At 45.4% G+C, this 20,220-nt stretch overlaps 1 protein-coding gene across 1 annotated transcript in view; it reads right to left on the bottom strand.

Annotated features, from left to right (window-relative positions):
- The window catches only part of LOC311145888 (frizzled-3-like), a 36,032-nt gene that overhangs the window by 9,753 nt on the left and 6,059 nt on the right, over positions 1 to 20,220 (bottom strand). Inside the window, exons 2-5 of the mRNA XM_084182248.1 lie at positions 11,646 to 11,842; positions 10,646 to 11,111; positions 10,204 to 10,503; positions 7,213 to 7,464 (exon numbers count right to left, since the gene is read on the bottom strand). Of these exons, the coding sequence (XP_084038374.1) occupies positions 7,213 to 7,464; positions 10,204 to 10,503; positions 10,646 to 11,111; positions 11,646 to 11,842 (1,215 nt within the window). The remainder of the gene's footprint in view (positions 1 to 7,212; positions 7,465 to 10,203; positions 10,504 to 10,645; positions 11,112 to 11,645; positions 11,843 to 20,220) is intronic.

The following is a 20,220-nucleotide window of genomic DNA, read 5'->3' as shown; positions in this document are numbered from 1 at the left end:
CTTTTGACCTCACCCTCTCACCGTCCCCCCCTACTCACAAGGCAGGCAATACGCTTGACCTCATCTTTACTAGATGCTGCTCTTCTACTAATCTCACTGCAACTCCCCTCCATGTCTCCGACCACTACTTTGTATCCTTTTCTCTCTCGCTCTCCTCCAACACTACTCACTCTGCCCCTACACAGATGGTAATGCGCCGCCGCAACCTTCGCTCTCTCTCTCCCACTACTCTCTCCTCTTCCATCCTATCATCTCTTCCCTCTGCTCAATCCTTCTCCCTCCAATCTCCTGATTCTGCCTCCTCAACCCTCCTCTCCTCCCTTTCTGCATCCTTTGACTCTCTGTGTCCCCTATCCTCCCGGCCGGCTCGGTCCTCCCCTCCAGCTCCGTGGCTTGATGACTCATTGCGAGCTCACAGAACAGAGCTCCGGGCAGCTGAGCGGAAATGGAAGAAAACTAGACTCCCTGCGGACCTGGCATCTTTTCACTCCCTCCTCTCTACATTTTCTTCATCTGTTTCTGCTGCTAAGGCCACTTTCTACCACTCTAAATTCCAAGCATCTGCCTCTAACCCTAGGAAGCTCTTTGCCACATTCTCCTCCCTGCTGAATCCCCCCCAGAATGACCTTCTTGATCCAAACCAGTCAGGTTTCAGGACTGGTCATTCAACTGAGACTGCTCTTCTCTGTGTCACGGAGGCTCTCCGCACTGCTAAAGCTAACTCTCTCTCCTCTGCTCTTGTCCTTCTAGACCTGTCTGCTGCCTTTGATACTGTGAACCATCAGATCCTCCTCTCCACCCTCTCCGAGCTGGGCATCTCCGGCGCGGCTCACTCTTGGATTGCGTCCTACCTGACCGGTCGCTCCTACCAAGTGGCGTGGCGAGAAGCTGTCTCCGCACCACGTGCTCTCACCACTGGTGTCCCCCAGGGCTCAGTTCTAGGCCCTCTCCTATTCTCGCTATACACCAAGTCACTTGGCTCTGTCATATCCTCACATGGCCTCTCCTATCATTGCTACGCTGACGATACACAACTAATCTTCTCCTTTCCCCCTTCTGTTAACCAGGTGGCGAATCGCATCTCTGCATGTCTGGCAGACATATCAGTATGGATGACGGATCACCACCTCAAGCTGAACCTTGGCAAGACGGAGCTGCTCTTCCTCCCGGGGAAGGACTGCCCGTTCCATGATCTCGCCATCACGGTTGACAACTCCGTTGTGTCCTCCTCCCAGAGTGCGAAGAGCCTTGGCGTGACCCTGGACAACACCCTGTCGTTCTCCGCTAACATCAAGGCGGTGACCCGATCCTGCAGGTTCATGCTCTACAACATTCGGAGAGTACGACCCTGCCTTACACAGGAAGCGGCACAGGTCCTAATCCAGGCACTTGTCATCTCCCGTCTGGATTACTGCAACTCGCTGTTGGCTGGGCTCCCTGCCTGTGCCATTAAACCCCTACAACTCATCCAGAATGCCGCAGCCCGTCTGGTGTTCAACCTTCCCAAGTTCTCTCACGTCACCCCGCTCCTCCGCACACTCCACTGGCTTCCAGTTGAAGCTCGCATCTGTTACAAGACCATGGTGCTTGCCTATGGAGCTGTGAGGGGAACGGAACCTCCGTACCTTCAGGCTCTGATCAGTCCCTACACCCAAACGAGGGCATTGCGTTCATCCACCTCTGGCCTGCTGGCTCCCCTTCCTCTGCGGAAGCATAGTTCCTGCTCAGCCCAGTCAAAACTGTTCGCTGCTCTGGCACCCCAATGGTGGAACAAGCTCCCTCACGACGCCAGGACAGCGGAGTCACTCACCACTTTCCGGAGACATTTGAAACCCCACCTCTTTAAGGAATACCTGGGATAGGATAAAGTAATCCTTCTAAACCCCCCCCTAAAAAAAAAAAAAATTAAAATGTTAAAAATATATATATATACAGTGGGGAGAACAAGTATTTGATACACTGCAGATTTTGCAGGTTTTCCTACTTACAAAGCATGTAGAGGTCTGTAATTTTTATCATAGGTACACTTCAACTGTGAGAGACGAAATCTAAAACAAAAATCTAGAAAATCACATTGTATGATTTTTAAGTAATTAATTTGCATTTTATTGCATGACATAAGTATTTGATACATCAGAAAAGCAGAACTTAATATTTGGTACAGAAACCTTTGTTTGCAGTTACAGAGATCATACGTTTCCTGTAGGTCTTGACCAGGTTTGCACACACTGCAGCAGGGATTTTGGCCCACTCCTCCATACAGACCTTCTTCAGATCCTTCAGGTTTCGGGGCTGTCGCTGGGCAATACGGACTTTCAGCTCCCTCCAAAGATTTTCTATTGGGTTCAGATCTGGAGACTGGCTAGGCCACTCCAGGACCTTGAGATGCTTCTTACGGAGCCACTCCTTAGTTGCCCTGGCTGTGTGTTTCGGGTCGTTGTCATGCTGGAAGACCCAGCCACGACCCATCTTCAATGCTCTTACTGAGGGAAGGAGGTTGTTGGCCAAGATCTCGCGATACATGGCCCCATCCATCCTCCCCTCAATACGGTGCAGTCGTCCTGTCCCCTTTGCAGAAAAGCATCCCCAAAGACTGATGTTTCCACCTCCATGCTTCTCGGTTGGGATGGTGTTCTTGGGGTTGTACTCATCCTTCTTCTTCCTCCAAACACGGCGAATGGAGTTTAGACCAAAAAGCTCTATTTTTGTCTCATCAGACCACATGACCTTCTCCCATTCCTCCTCTGGATCATCTAGATGGTCATTGACAAACTTTAGACGGGCCTGGACATGCGCTGGCTTGAGCAGGGGGACCTTGCGTGCGCTGCAGGATTTTAATCCATGACGGCGTAGTGTGTTTCTAATGGTTTTCTTTGAGACTGTGGTCCCAGCTCTCTTCAGGTCATTGACTAGGTCCTGCCGTGTAGTTCTGGGCTGATCCCTCACCTTCCTCATGATCATTGATGCCCCACGAGGTGAGATTTTGCATGGAGCCCCAGACCGAAGGTGATTGACCGTCATCTTGAACTTTCCATTTTCTAATAATTGCGCCAACAGTTGTTGCCTTCTCACCAAGCTGCTTGCCTATTGTCCTGTAGCCCATCCCAGCCTTGTGCAGGTCTACAATTTTATCCCTGATGTCCTTACACAGCTCTCTGGTCTTGGCCATTGTGGAGAGGTTGGAGTCTGTTTGATTGAGTGTGTGGACAGGTGTCTTTTATACAGGTAATGAGTTCAAACAGGTGCAGTTAATACAGGTAATGAGTGGAGAACAGGAGGGCTTCTTAAAGAAAAACTAACAGGTCTGTGAGAGCTGGAATTCTTACTGGTTGGTAGGTGATCAAATACTTATGTCATGCAATAAAATGCAAATTAATTACTTAAAAATCATACAATGTGATTTTCTGGATTTTTGTTTTAGATTCCGTCTCTCATAGTTGAAGTGTACCTATGATAAAAATTACAGACCTCTACATGCTTTGTAAGTAGGAAAACCTGCAAAATCGGCAGTGTATCAAATACTTGTTCTCCCCACTGTATATATTGTAAAGTGGTTATCCCACTGGCTATAGGGTGAATGCACCAATTTGTAAGTCGCTCTGGATAAGAGCGTCTGCTAAATGACGTAAATGTAAATGTAAGTACAATATGTGCTGTGATTTGTTGATTCAAATCCACTGACATTACAAAAAAAATACATTCCATTGCATGAGCCACATCAGTTAACATCATTTTAATGAACATTCTACATTACCATGGAAATGATCGCATCACAATACCAGGCAGCCATTGCGAGTGTACCCATGCGTTTACCAGCCAAATTGCCAGGGTTATAGGTTCCAAACCCGTTCTATTCATTCCTGTTCAATGTGTGCTACTGCTACACCTTGATTTCACCTTTCTATGTGTGCTCGTTTGCTACAACACCTTGCTTCCCACTGGGCAAAACTGGTGGGATCAATGTTGTTTCCACGTCATTTCAAGCCCCCCAAAAATCGATGACGTTGAATGAACGTGGAAAACTGATTGGTTGAATCCAATGACATGGTGACATTTTTTGTTGATTTCACATTGAATTCACATTAGTTGAAAAATCAACCAAAACTAGACATTGAACTGACATCTGTGCCCAGTGCGTTGTTTCAGCAAGGAGCAGCAAAGTTTCATCACGTTGTTAAGAGTCCATGTTACCGCAGAAACGGACTCAACCGCACGAATGCCCGGCCGTCCCGTCTTCAGTCAGCAGTTCGTTACCCAAAATGTTTTACGGTTAATTGTGCCAGCTCTAAAACACACACACAGCAGCTGCTTAATAATTAACAGGGAGCACTACAAAGCCTCCACAGAGTGGAGGAAACTTAATACCGTGCAGTTGGGTTGGGCAGAGTAACGTTACAATGTGTGGGTTACAGTAAACTAAGTAGAGAGGGACTTGTAATAGGAGCAGTAAACTAGCCCACACAGAGAGAGAGAGAGAGACCTCTACACTTACAGTGCCTTAAGTAAGTATTCACACCCATTTCCACATTTTGTTGTGTTACTGCCTGATTTTTAAATGTATTAAATTGAGATTTTTCATCGCTGGCCTATGCACAATACCCCATAATGTCAAAGTGGAATTATATTTTTATAAATAAAAAATGAAAAGTTGAAATGTCTTCAGTCAATACAGTACATTCGGAAAGTATTCAGAACCCTTCACTTTTTCCACATTTTGTTACATTACAGCCATATTCTAAAATGGATTTGATTTTTTTTTTATCCTCATCAATCTACACACAATACCCCATAATGACAAAGCGAAAACAGGTTTTAGAAATGTTTGCAAATATATAAAAAAACAGAAATACCTTATTTACATAAGTATTCAGACCCTTTGCTATAAGACTCGAAATTGAGCTCAGGTGCATCCTGTTTCCACTGATCATCCTTGAGATGTTTCTACAACTTGATTGGAGTCCACCTGTGGTAAATTCACTTGATTGGACATGATTTGGAAAGGCACACACCTGTCTTTATAAGGTCCCACAGTTAACAGTGTATGTCAGAGCAAAAACCAAGCCATGAGGTTGAAGGAATTGTCCGTAGAGCTCCGAGACAGGATTGTGTCGAGGCACAGATCTGGGGAAAGGTACCACATTTCTGCAGCATTGAAGGTCCCCAAGAACACAGTGGCCTCCATCATTCTTAAATGGAAGAAGTTTGGAACCACCAAGACTCTTCCTAGAGCTGGCTGCCCGGCCAAACTGAGCAATCGTGGGAGAAGGGCCTTGGTCAGGGAGGTGACCAAGAACCCGATGGTCACTCTGACAGAGCTCCAGAGTTCCTCTGTGGAGATGGGAGAATCTTCCAGAAGGACAACCATCTCTGCAGCACTCCACCAATCCGGCCTTTATGGTAGAGTGGCCAGACGGAAGCCACTCCTCAGTAAAAGGCACATGACAGCCCACTTGGAGTTTGCAAAAAGGCACCTAAAGGACTCTCAGACCATGAGAAACAAGATTCTCTGCTCTGATGAAACCAAGATTGAACTCTTTGGCCTGGATGCCAAGTGTCACGTCTGGAGGAAACCTGGCACCATCCCTACTGTGAAGCATGGTGGTGGCAGCATCATGCTGTGGGGATGTTTTTCAGCGGCAGGGACTGGGAGACTAGTCAGGATCGAGGGAAAGATGAATGGAGCAAAGTACAGAGAGATCCTTGATGAAAACTTGCTCAGGACCTCGGACTGGGGTGAAGGTTCACCTTCCAACAGGACAACAACCCTAAGCACACTTCCTTCAGTGGCCCAGCCAGAGCCCAGACTTGAACCCGATCGGACATCTCTGGAGAGAACTGAAAATAGCTGTGCATCGACGCTCCCCATCCAACCTGACAGAGCTTGAGAGGATTTGCAGAGAAAAATGGGAGAAACTCCCCAAATACAGGTGCGCCAAGCTTGTAGCGTCATACCCAAGAAGACTCAAGGCTGTAATCGCTGCCAAAAGTGCTTCAACAAAGTACTGAGTAAAGGGTCTGAATACTTATATAAATGTGATATTTCTGTTTTTTATTTTTAACACATTTGCAAAATTTATAAAAAACTGTTTTCGCTTTGTCATTATGGGGTATTGTGTGTAGATTGACGAGGGGGAAAAAACTATTTAATACATTTTAGAATAAGGCCGTAACGTAACAAAATGTGGAAAAAGTGAAGGAGTCTGAATACTTTCCGAATGCACTGTAAGTATTCAACCCCTTTGTTATGCCTAAATAAGTTCAGGAGTAAATATTTGCTTAACAAGGCACATAATAAGTAGCATGGACTCACTCTGTGAACAACAATAGTGTTTAACATTATTTTTGAATGACTACCTCATCTCTGTACCCCAAACATACACATATCTGTAAGGTCCCTCAGTCGAGCAGTGAATTTCAAACACAAACTCAACTACAAAGACCAGGGAGGTTTTCCAGTGCCTCGCAAAGAAGGGCATCTATTGGTAGATGTGTAAAAATAAAAAAGCAGACGTTGAATATCCCTTTGAGCATGGTGAAGTTATTAATTACACTTTGGATGGTTTATCAATAAACCCAGTCACTAAAAAGATACAGGCATCCTTCCTAACTCAGTTGCCAGAGAGGAAGGAAACTGTTCAGGCATTTCACCATGACACCAATGGTGACTTTAAAACAGTTACAGAGTTTAATAGCTGTGAAAGGAGAAAACTGAGGATGGATCAACAACATTGTAGTTACTCCACAATACTAATTTAATTGACAGAGTGAAAAGAAGGAAGCCTGCACAGAATAACAATATTCCAAAACATGCATCCTATTTGCAAACTAGGCACTAAAGTAATACTGCCAGAAAATGTGGCAAAGCAATTAACTTTTTGTCAAGACTTTTGAAAAGAATAATGGGCAAATGTTGCACAATCCAGGTGTAGAAAGTGCTTAGAGACTTACCTAGAAAGACTCACAGCTGTAATCGCTGCCAAAGGTGCTTATACAAAGTATTGACTCAGGGATGTGAATACTTATGTAAATAAGATATTTCTGTATTTCATTTTCAATACATTTGTAAAGATGTCTAAAAACATGTTTTCACTTTGTCATTATGGGGTATAGATGGGTGAGATTTTTTATCCATTTTTAATTCTGTCTGTAACACAACAAAATGTGGAATATGTCAAAGGGTATGAATACTTTCTGAAGGAACTGTCCACCTACCTGGTAGGGACAGGGTATGTGGTAGTCTCTGCAACGCTCCTGGACCCAGGTGGTCTCCCAGAGAGTCCTGTAGCTGTGTTCATACAGGTAGCAGGAGATTACCGTGAGCAGGGGCACCAGGTAGAGCACAGAGAACACCCCGATACGGATCATAAACTTCACCAGCTTGTCCTGGTTCTCCTTCTCCAGAGGGATCTCCATACGCACACGGTTCAGAGCCACAATTCCCGTCAGAAGCAGAGACACACCCACCTACAGGCAGATATATAGGAATTAGAGAACAAGGGGGCCATCTTCAGATATTGATTATGTATTGATTCAAGGGAACCATCTTCAGATAGTGATTATGTATTGATTCAAGGGGACCATCATCAGATATTGATTATGTATTGATTCAAGGGGACCATCTTCAGATATTGATAATGTATTGATTCAAGGGGACCATCTTCAGATATTGATCATGTATTGATTCAAAGGGACCATCTTCAGATATTGATAATGTATTGATTCAAGGGAACCATCTTCAGATATTGATAATGTATTGATTCAAGGGGACCATCTTCAGATATTGATAATGTATTGATTCAAGGGGACCATTTTCAGATATTGATAATGTATTGATTCAAGGGGACCATTTTCAGATATTGATAATGTATTGATTCAAAGGGACCATCTTCAGATATTGATAATGTATTGATTCAAGGGACCATCACATGTACAGTACCAGTGAAAAGTTTGGACACACCTACTCATTCAAGGGTTTTTCTTTATTTTTTACTATTTTCTACATTGTAGAATAATAGTGAAGACATAAAAACTATGAAATAACACATATGCAATCATGTAGTAACCAAAAAAGTGTTACACAAATCAAAATATATTTGAGATTTGAGATTCTTCAAAGTAGCCACCCTTTGCCTTGATGACAGCTTTGCACACTCTTGGCATTCTAATTTTTTACATTTTACATTTTAGTCATTTAGCAGACGCTCTTATCCAGAGCGACTTACAGTTAGTGAATACATTTTATTGTATTTTTTTTCAATTTTTGTTTTATATTTATAATTTTTTATATATTTATTAATAATATATATATATATATATATATATATTTTTTTTATACTGGCCCCCGTGGGAATCGAACCCACAACCCTGGCGTTGCAAACGCCATGCTCTATCAACTGAGCTACATCCCTGCCGGCCATTCCCTCCCCTACCCTGGACGACGCTGGGCCAATTGTGCGCCGCCCATGAGTCTCCCGGTCGCGGCCGGCTGCGACAGAGCCTGGATTCGAACCAGGATCTCTAGTGGCACAGTTAGCACTGCGATGCAGTGCCTTAGACCACTGCGCCACTCAGGAGTACAGTATTCTCTCAACCAGCTTCACCTGGAATGCTTTTCCAACAGTCTTGAAGGAGTTCCCACATATGCTGAGCACTTGTTGGCTGCTTTTTCTTCACTCTGCGGTCCGACTCATCCCAAACCATCTCAATTGGGTTGAGGTCGGGTGATTGTGGAGGCCAGGTCATCTGATGCATCACTCCATCTTGGTCAAATAGCCCTTACACAGCCTGCAGGTGTGTTGGGTCATTGTCCTGTTGAAAAACAAATGATAGTCCACTAAGCGCAAACCAGATGGGATGGCGTATCGCTGCAGAATGCTGTGGTAGCCATGCTGGTTAAGTGTGCCTTTGAATTGTAAATAAATCACAGACAGTGTCACCACCACACCATCACACCTCCTCCTCCATGCTTCACGGTGGGAACCACACATGCGGAGATCATCCGTTCACCTACTCTGCGTCTCACAAAGACACGGTGGTTGGAACCAAAAATCTCAAATTTGGACTCATCAGATCAAAGGACAGATTTCCACCGGTCTAATGTCCATTGCTCGTGTTTCTTGGCCCAAGCAAGTATCTTCTTATTATTGGTGTCCTTTAGTAGTGGTTTCTTTGCAGCAATTCGACCATGAAGGCCTGATTCACGCAGTCTCCTCTGAACAGTTTATGTGGAGATGTGTCACTTGAACTCTGTGAAGCATTTATTTGGGCTGCAATCTGAGGTACAGTTAACTCTAATGAACTTATCCTCTGCAGCAGAGGTAACTCTGGGTCTTCCTTTCCTGTGGCGGTCCTCATGAGAGCCAGTTTCATCATAGCGCTTGATGGTTTTTGCGACTGCACTTGAAGAAACTTTCAAAGTTCTTGAAATGTTCCGTATTGACTGACCTTCATGTCTTAAAGTAATGATGGACTGTTGTTTCTCTTTGCTTATTTGAGCTGTTCTTGCCATACTATGGACTTGGTATTTTATCAAATAGGGCTATGTTCTGTATACCCCCCCCCCCCCCCCCTACCTTGTCACAACACAACTGATTGGCTCAAACGCATTAAGAAGGAAAGAAATTCCACAAATTAACTTTGAACAAGACACACCTGTTAATTGAAATGCATTCCAGGTGACTACCTCATGAAGCTGGTTGAGAGAATGCCAAGAGTGTGCAAAGCTGTCATCAAGGCAAAGGGTGGCTACTTTGAAGAATCTCAAATATATTTTGATGTGTTTAACACTTTTTTGGTTACTACATCATTCCATATGTGTTATTTCATCGTTTTGAATAATAGTCTTCACTATTATTCTACAATAAAGAAAAACCCTTGAATGAGTAGGTGTGTCCAAACTTTTGACTGGTACTGTATGTTAGTGATGCGTAGGTCAGATTCTAAAGGCTTCTACGCATCTGTCCAACAGCCAACTCAACCGTCTATGGACGGTTGTTGAAAGAATCTGCCCCTTGTGTAATCTCAGTTGTTCGCCGCTAGACATTCTCCATCGTAGTTGGTCCAGATTTAACATGTAGAATCAGCCACAAACAGTTGGTCTGAGTCGGGAAATAACTACCCAATGCAAGATCATTTGTTAATTGAAGAGAGGTGTAAAAGCCTTTAGAATGAACAGCTCTCCATTCTAGAGCATAGAACACTCACCACCACGTTGAGGCAGAGAGGCGCCAGCAGGAACCAGCGCAGCGCCGTGACGTCGTAGAGGCCCACAAAGCACACGCCACTCACGCCGTCGCCCTCGATCTTGTTGAGGGCCAGCAGGGCCACGGTGAGGCAGCCGGGCAGGCCCCAGGCACAGGCATGAAAGAGAAGGGCCTTCTTCTCGATGGCCTCGCTGCCCCACTTGGGCACGGCCGCCAGGAACCAGGTGATGGTGAGGATGACCCACCACACGCTGCCCGCCATAGTGAAGAAGTAGAGCACCATGAACAGCAGCGTGCATGCCTGGAGGGGGTAACATTGAAAATATCTCACACTTTACATCCTATCATTGCTACCTTCTTTGATATACAGTAGTGGCCCTGAATGTCACAGAGTAAAGCAGCTAATCAATCAATCACTAAGACAACGGGCGGGGATGGCTCACCTTGTTGTGGGAGCCCTGTGTGATGGTGGCCGCCCGGTACTGGGCCGGGCTTGCCGCGTTGCACGCCACCCTGTCCTCAAATAGGAAGCCCAGGAAGAACACCAGCGACACCATCATGTAGCACACGGCGTAGAAAATGATTGGCCGCTCCGGGTAGCGGAACCTCGTGACGTCGATGAGGAAGGTGAGGAAGGTGAAGAGTGTCGCCGAGAGACAGACGATGGACACCACGCCGATGAAGTAGCGGACGAAGGTGAGCTCCGGGCGTTGGAAGTACATGTTGGGGCACGGGGGTGAGCACTCCCTCACGCCCAGGAATGAGTAGCCCAGGTCGGGCTCTATTTTGAGCTCGCGGGGGCACCAGAAGCCGAAGTCCCTCTGGACAGACATAGGAGAGATGTCGGTGGGATCCGCGCTGGTCTGGAGGTCCACCGCACGGGGGTAGGGCTCGTCACAGTCTGGGAACCTGGGGGGAGGAGGGGCAGAGAGAGAGAAAGAGAGAGATAACTATTTTTATAATGTGGTTAAGGTTGAGTTTAGGTTGTGGTTTGGGCTTTGGTTAGTAAGAAGGATTGTGATGTTTGAGTTGAGAACCAGTCAGGGTTCAAGGTTCATGCTCTACATGGAGCTCAGATAAGATTAGGGTTGTGATGATGGTGATACTGGGCTATGGACATTTTAAGATTTATCCAACAATTTAAGAGTAAGTTCAGGTTAAATTAGGCTCAGAGTAAATTCAGGTTAAAGTAAGCTCAGGCTAGGTTAAGGTTAAAGTTGGCTCAGGCTAAGTGAAGGTTAAAGTAGGCTCAGGGTAAATTCAGTTTAAAGTAGGCTCAGGGTAAGTTCAGGTTAAAGTAGGCTCAGGGTAAGTTCAGGACAAAGTAGGCTCAGGATAGGCTCAGGTTAGTGGTCAATCAAGGCAGAGTTTGGGTTAAGTCATTATGGTCAGTGAAGTGCTCAGTGTTGTGTAAAGCCAACCCAGGGACAGTCCCATACATACTTGCTACACTCTATCTCGTCTGGCCAGGCCACCCCAAACATCTCCATGAGTTTGTGGCAGTCCCTCTTGGCACGGTGGCACAGGGCTCGGCAGGGCATGGACACCCGGCCATACTCCATACAGACTGGAGCGTAGAGAGCACACAGGAACATCCTCAGGTCCTCCGAACACTGCAGGTTCACCATGGGGTGGAAGGGCTGAGAGAGGAAAGGAGAGAAGGAGAGGGGGATAGAGAGAGACTGAATGTCAGAAGCACCATCAATATTTAGTCCAGGCTATGAAATATTCACAGGCAGCCCTCACATCAGAGAACAGTCAGGACACACACAGTGAATATCATGCCTTTGGCCAGCCACAACCAGCCACAGCATCACATCACCCACAGAGAGCAAAGAGATAAACCTTTATGCTATTGAGCAGGGATGGGAAACTCTGGTCCTTGGTGGCCCGAGTGTCTGCTCTGCTGGTAAACACACCTGGTTTCCCAGGTCTAAATCAGATGCTGGTTTGAAGAAGAAGAAACAGCAGATACTTCGGGGTTAGAAAGATGGAGAGAACCCATCCCTGCTCTAGAAGCTGGCTAACTAGCTAGTGGCTACATCGGTGCTTTTGTCTACATGCATTTTCTCTACAAGCCCTAGCAATCTGTGTAACGACCACTCGTGTCAAAACACACACTCTGTATGCACACACACAATCCCACTAATTTGCCCTGTCTATCACTTTAATGCTGTGAAAAAGGATTAGTGCTCTTTCTTAGGCATGTAAAGGCTCACAGAAAATGGAAATCACACACACACACCCCATCTAAAGTAGATATAATCCCCAGCAGAGAAATAGAATCGTGAGAGACAGAGGCAGACAGACAGAGATGGGATTTCCTTGTGTTTGACTAGCAGACAGGCGACCAGTGTGAGGGTTTTACACTGTCTAAATGTCACCTCATATGAACAGTTCATACATCTAATACAGACACAGATACACAGAGGGCCTGTCAAAACAACCTCTGTGTGTACGTCTATGTGTAATTTGTACAATAGGAGCAGGCATGTGTATACTGTGAGTGTGTGTCTCCAGCTGGCAAGTGTCTTCACTGACATTTTCAACCTCTCCCTAACCCAGTCTGTAACACCTAAATGATTCAAGCAGACCACCATAGTCCCTGTTCCTAAGAATGCCAAGGTAACCTGTATAAATGACTATCGCCCCGTAGCACTCACATCTGTAGCCATGAAATGCTTTGAAAGGATGGTCATGGCTCACATCAACACCATCATCCCAGACACCCTGGACCCACTCCAATTCGCATAACGCCCCAAAAGATCCACAGATTACGCAATCTCTATTGCACTCCACACTGCCCTTTCCCACTTGGACAAAAGGAACACCTACGTGAGAATGCTGTTAATTGACTAAAGCTCAGCGTTCAACACCATAGTGCCCTCCAAGCTCATCACTAAGCTAAGGACCCTGGGACTGAACACCTCCCTCTGCAACTGGATCCTGGACTTCCTGATGGGTCGCCCCCAGGTGGTGAGGGTAGGCAACAACACATCTGCCACACTGACCCTGAACACGGGGGCCCATCAGTGGTGCGTGCTTTGTCCCCTCCTGTATTCCCTGTTCACCCACTACTGCGCACGACTCCAACACCATCATTAAGTTTGCTGACAACACGACCATGGTAGGCCTGTTCACCGACAACAATGAGACAGCATATAGGGAGGAGGACAGAGACCTGGCAGCGACAACAACCTCTCCCTCAACGTTAGCAAGATAAAGTAGCTGATCGTGGACTACAGGACATGGAGGGCCGAGCACATCCCCATTCGAGCACATCCCCATTCACATCAACGGGACTGTAGTGGAGAGGGTTGAGCGCTTCAAGTTCTTCGGTGTCCACATCACTAAGTAGGCTTGGACGGTATACCGTATATATACCGGGGTATTTGGAAAAAGAAACGATTTCTTTGAAGTTTTTTAATACATTTTAATATTTGTAGCTACTTTTTAATTGTTTACATTATTATGAAGCTTACAGTAGTCCCCAGTCACATGGTGTTTGTTTACAAGCACACAACGATGACCAGAGCCTTGTGAGTCACTCACTGTTGTGCAGCATTCGCCAGGTGATTTAATTACAGTACGCAATTCACAACTAAATGTTTGCCAGCTAGATATCTTATAACTATTAAGTTAACTGTATAAAATCTGCTAAATGCTCTGGTTTGATAATTTAGTAACTAGTTAGCTATCTAGCTAAGAGGTTAGCTTCTCCAAAATCAAGCATTCGCTTGGTAACATCAGCGAAGCCCCTACTGGATCAAGAGCCTTGCTGGCTAATATTTGTTTTGTGCATGCAGCAAACTGGAAAAGCATTTTTTTTGTTACTTGTATACTTTAGGTCAGAAACTGTACAAAATGTTTGCGATGCGCTCGTTAGCATTCTCTATAGGATTTTCCATGTACTTGTTAGCATTGCTAACCTTTGGATTACAGAGTATCAGTGGGGTTTGAAAACAGCACCCCTTGTGTTCAGTGCCGGTATTACAGAATATCCCAGAATGGCACGTGGTCGGTATGAAGGTATGACAATCTGGATACCAACCAAGCCTATCACTAAGGTTCTATCATGACCCTCAGATCCTCAAAAAGTTCTACAGCTGCACCACTGAGAGCATCTTGACTGGCTGCATCACCGCTTGGTATGGCAACTGCTTGGCATCGGACCGCAAGGCACTACAGAGGGTAGTGCGTATGTCCCAGTACATCACTGGGGCTGAGCTCCCTGCCATCCAGGACCTCTATACCAGGCGGTATCAGAGGAAGGCCCTAAAAATTGTCAAAGACTCCAGCCACCCAAGTCATAGACTGTTCTCTCTGCTACCGCACGGCAAGCGGTACCGATGCACCAATTCTGGAACCAACAGGACCCTGAACAGCTTCTACCCCCAAGCCATAATACTGCTAAATAGTTATATAAATAGTTAACCAAATATACTGAACACAAATATAACCGCAAAATGCAACAACTTCTAAGATTTTACAGAGTTACAGTTCATATAAGGAAATCAGTCAACTGAAATAAATTCATTAGGCCCTAATCTATGGATTTCATGACTGGGCAGGAGTGCAGCCATGGGTGGGCCTGGGAGGGCATAGGCCCACCCACTTGGCAGCCAGGCCCCCCTCCCCCCAATGGGTGCAGAGACGCATGAGATCCCATGGTTTTTAAGACAGTAACAGCACTCCCTAACACACACCATCGCAACAACCTCAAATGACTGAGCGCACGTATAAACATGCACGCACACACACACAGTCAATATTAGGTCAGCAGCATACCACCCTGCATCCCACTGTTGGCTTTCCTCTGAAGCTAAGCAGGGTTGGTCCCTGGATGGGAGACCAGATACTGCTGGAAGTGGTGTTGGAGGGCCAGTAGGAGGTACTCTTTCCTCTGGTTCCCCCCCCAAAAATATCCCAATGCCCCAGGGCAGTGATTGGGGACATTTCCCTGTGTAGGGTGCCGTCTTTCAGATGGGACGTTAAACGGGTGTCTGAACTCTGTGGTCACTTAAGATCCCATGGCATTTAACGTAAGAGTAGGGGTGTTAAATTCCCAATCTGGCCCTCATACCATCATGGCCACCTAACCATCCCCAGCTGCCAGTTGGCTCATTCTTCCTCTCCCCTGTAACTATTCCCCAGGTTGTTGCTGTAAATGAGAACGTGTTCTCAGTCAACTTACCTGGTAAAATAAAAATGTCATATGGTGAGATCTTGGTCATGCATAAATGCCAGTGTGAGAAAGAGTGGTAGAGCTTGGGTTTACAGGCCGAAGCTCACAGCTGAGCATGTTGGCACTACAAACGGACACCCCTAGATGGTGTGTGCGTATGACCATTTCTATGTCTCAGTGTTCATCTGGTCCTTTCCTCCTCTACCTATCAGAGCGGCTGAATGGGAGAACCTCACTTTAAAACTACCAGTCAGAGGCCTTCTTGTGATATCCCCCACCATGCATGCACACACTCTCTCTCCATTCCATCACAGCCTATTTCTGTCTACCCAGAGAATTTTGACATTAAGTGGTTCGATTGTGCCGTCAAAGAAGGGGGATAAGAATGGCGATCAAATCTGTACTCATGACGACCTGGTTTTATTTGGGTGCAAATGTTTTGTTCCGCTGTCACGGTCAAAGACAAAAGCCATCGCCCCTAAAACAAGCCTTGGGGTGATTGATCAACCCTTTGGCTTAAGTATGGGGAGGAGGCAAGGTTGGGCCCAGTTTTTCAAAAGCTATTTATCTGGATTTCGCCTATTGGATAGGATTGCATGCATAAAAATAGAATGAATAGAACGGACAAATCATTGACTTGAATGGGGACTCCCGTTCTATTCATTTTTTTAAATTTAAATTGAAAAACTGGTCTCTGGAGAGAGCTACATGACGTGCAGGCTTTTGTTTCAGCCCAGCTCTAAATTGAGAATTATTCTGAACCCCTTTAATTAATGGAAGAGTTTTGTATCAAGAAGAGTCCCCTGTAGCTCAGTTGGTAGAGCATGGCGCTTGCATCGCCAGGGTTGTGGGTTCGTTTCGCACAGGGGGGCGAGTATGAAAATGTATGCACTCACTAACTGTAAGTCGCTCTGGATAAGAGCGTCTGCTAAATGACTAAAATGTAAATGTATCATCTTAGTGCTACATAGACATGACGTATACAGAGGACACAAGTTCATGTTAGATTCTCCATAGGAGAGGAGAGTGTGCTGGCAGCAGTGTTGGGCAGACAACTCTGAATAGGAAAGAGGGGTGTTTATGGGGTGTTGGGCAGAAGGCTGTGTGTGTGTTGTGTGTGTTGTGTGTGTTGTGTGTGTTGTGTGTGTAGGAGGAGAGGGATGTGAAACAGGGAGGGTATTTTGGTAGGGGTGAAAAAGAAAAAGACCCCGTCTGTTCCTCCTCTCCTTCAATAGCCGGATTAAGTTTCCCTCCTTCTTTCCTCTCTCTCTCCGGTGGAAGCCACGGTTTGTATAAAGAAAGACTGAATGGAAGTTACCTTAGTGAGCCCCACTAGAGAGAGAGAGGCACCGGAGAGGGGTAGTTGTCTGGCTCAGACACCCAGCAGACTCTGCCTGTCCTGGGCTGTCGACTGGGAGTGTGAGGGGGACAGTGATGGATGGGTCTAGAGGTTAGTTCCAGACAGGGAAATAAATCTCACTCTTTCTGTTTCATCTCTTTATCTGTCTCACAGCCTCCCTCCATCGCTTTAACCTTTCATTCACCCTCTCTCTCTGTCCCGCCTCCCTTTCTTTCATGCTCTCCTCCTCTCCCTCCTTCCTCTCTTCCCCAGATAGTTGTAAGGTACAGGGTGGGGCTGCTGGCAGCAGATACAGAGAAAACCAAGCTGCACAGGTGGGTCTCAGGGAGCAGTGTGTGTGTGTGTGTGGTGAAGATTAGGGTGACGGTGGGAAAGCCAGTTTGCCAATTCTTGAAGAAACTCTGTATAATGTCTCCGGCTTAAAGAAGAGAGAGGGAGAGAGAAAAAGTGAAAAGAAGGAGAGAAAGGAAGGAGGGAAAAGGAAAAGAATGGCAGTTTCCCTGCGGATTAGAGAGTCAAAGGGATTGGAGAGTTTTGAATGTGAGAACCTGCCACCTCTGTCCGACCGAGCCCTGTGCTTACAAGACACACACACACAGCTTTATTTTCGTGAAATTTCAGGACTTTTTGGGGAGTCAAATGTTTTGACCATTCAAAATCCTATTTTCCCTAACCCTACTCCTTAACCTAACAACCCTAACCCCAAAATTCTAACCCCTAAACCTTAAGTTGGGGTCCTGATAAGGTAGGAAAACAAGTATACACATACATACACACACACACACACACACACACACACACGGCAGCTCGCTTCCTAAAGCTGTCATTAGTAGTGTGATTAGCCGTCTGTACTATGGACCAGTGGTCAGGTCAGGTGACTGGTCTCTGTAATATGGCCCAGTGGTCAGGTGACTGGTCTCTGTAATGTGGCCCAGTGGTCAGGTCAGGTGAGGTGACTGTCTCCCGAGTGGCGCAGTGGTCTAAAAAAATTGTCTCTGTAATATGGCCCAGTGGTCAGGTGACTTGTCTCTGTAATATGGCCCAGCAGTCAGGTCAGGTGACTGGTCTCTGTAATATGGCTCAGTGGTCAGCTCAGGTGACTGGTCTCTGTAATATGGCCCAGTGGTCAAGTCAGGTGACTGGTCTCTGTAATATGGCCCAGTGGTCAGGTGACTGGTCTCTGTAATATGGCCAAGCAGTCAGGTCAGGTGACTGGTCTCTGTAATATGGCCCAGTGGTCAGGTCAGGTGACTGGTCTCTGTAATATGGCCCAGTAGTCAGCTCAGGTGACTGGTCTCTCTAATATGTCCCAGTGGTCAAGTCAGGTGACTGGTCTCTGTAATATGGCCCAGTGGTCAGCTCAGGTGACTGGTCTCTGTAATATGGCCCAGTGGTCAGGTGACTGGTCTTACTGTGGCCTAATGACACTCTGGTGGTGGTGACAGTTCACCCCTCTCATACTAACATGCAGACTGCAATCACAAGGAGCTGGGGCTTACACACACACACACTACATACGCTTACACACACACTACATTCGCTTACACACACAAAACACACACACACACACTCACACAAAGACACACTCACACTCTTCACATATGCTGCTGCTACTCTGTTTATTATTTATCCTGATTGCCTAGTCACTTTTACCCCTACCTACATGTACATATTACCTCAACTACCTCGTAACCCTACACATTGACTCAGTACCGGCACTCTTTGTATAAAGCCTCGTTATTGTTATTTTATTGTGTTACTATTTCCTTTTTGATTATTTGCTCATTTTGTATTTTTGTATTACTTTTTAACTCTGCATTGTTGGGAAAGGGCTTGTAAGTAAGCATTTCACGTTAAAGTTTACACCTGTTGTTTTCGGCGCATGTGACAAATACAATTTGATTTGATGTAAGTCGCTCTGGATAAGAGCGTCTGCTAAATGACTCAAATGTAAATGTAGAGCTTAGTGGAGTTAATAATAATAATAAATGTATATACCATTTAGAAGACGGTTTTATCCAAAGCGACTTAGTCATGCGTGCATGGAAAAAGCCACGGGATGGTTTCTCAATACCTTCAAAACTATTTATTTGAAGCTTTTCAGTACATTTGAATTTGTGTAGCTACTTTTTAAGTTAATACCTGCAGTCAACTTGTGCAATACGTTAGGAGCTGATTGCGTTCTTCGTTTCACCTGTCACATGATTTACTTTACATTATGAAGCTTACCGTACTTCCCCAGAACAGTTGAGCCAGTCACGTGTTTATTGTAAAGAGCACAACAAGAGAAAGCGGGAGATGCTGAGTCCATAGCATTCTATCCGCGAGTCTCTGTTGTGTGGCGCACATGAGGTGATGAAGTTTCACTTGTGTGCAATTCGCTACTAAATGTTTGCCATGTTTTAGAAGTCAAAGAGCGCTGTTGTCGGAGTTCTGTACAGCTGCCATTTTCCCCCTGCGCTTCCTAATAGCGTTTTTTCCTCCGTTCTCCGTGAACACATGCTAACATTACTACTCTTCCTTCAGAAAAGCATGCATCCCACCTTTGTTCATTTGCACAATTTCTCTCGTTCACTTTCGCTTGTAAATGTCCACACTCAACGAAAATGACATTCGGTAGCTACTAGCTTGCCTGTCTTTGCAATTAGTTTATGTTCGTTTTCGCTCGTTTGCATTTAGCTAACAGCCTCTTTGTGATTTCGCTATTATTTGTGCAAATATGTATCATCATCAGTGAATTTAACAAGTGACATCAATAAGGGATCACAGCTTTCATCTGGTCAGTCTATGAACACTCAGTGTATGAGCCACGTTACTGCTATATTAAAGGGATAGTTAAGGATTTTGGCAATGATGCCCTTTATCTACTTCCCCAGAGTCAGATTAACTTGTGGATACAATTTTTATGTATATGTGTCCAGTATGAAGGAAGTTAAAGGTAGTTTTGCAAGCCAAAGCTAAATAACATTAGCTCAATGACTGGAAGTCTACAGGAACTTACAGTCATTGCACTAACGCTAGTTAGCATTTTCCTTCAAACTGCATGCAGATACATAAAAATGGTATCCACGAGTTAATCTGACTCTGGGTGAATAGATAAAGGGCCTCATTGCCAAAATCCCGGACTATCCCTTTAAAGGCACTGTCCATACAGATTAGTTTAAATTCAGAAAGTTTCAACTGACACTACTGGAGGATTGAAGAGGAGTGTACCTGCCTGTAAAACCAAAGAAGAGGTGAAGCCAATCAGGGAAGGGAAATCATTGGCATAAGTACAAAACACCTTGTTTTTGTAGCGTTTAGCTCAGCTGTGTTTGTAGTCTGTCTTGTTACCACCGGGGACAGAGCACTTACGGACAGCATCTTTAAGACCAATTAAAATTTTACAAATAATGCTGACTCATCCATTCTCTTACTCTATTCAACACTGTCAGCCCTCTCTCCATCACCCATGCTCTACCTCCTTTCTCTCT

The sequence above is a fragment of the Coregonus lavaretus genome (assembly GCF_964263955.1).
Source record: "Coregonus lavaretus genome assembly, chromosome: 18".
Classification (NCBI taxonomy): Eukaryota; Metazoa; Chordata; class Actinopteri; order Salmoniformes; family Salmonidae; genus Coregonus; species Coregonus lavaretus.
The sequence above is the reverse complement of the archived record's forward strand: the minus strand, read 5'-3'. Positions and strand labels throughout refer to the sequence as shown.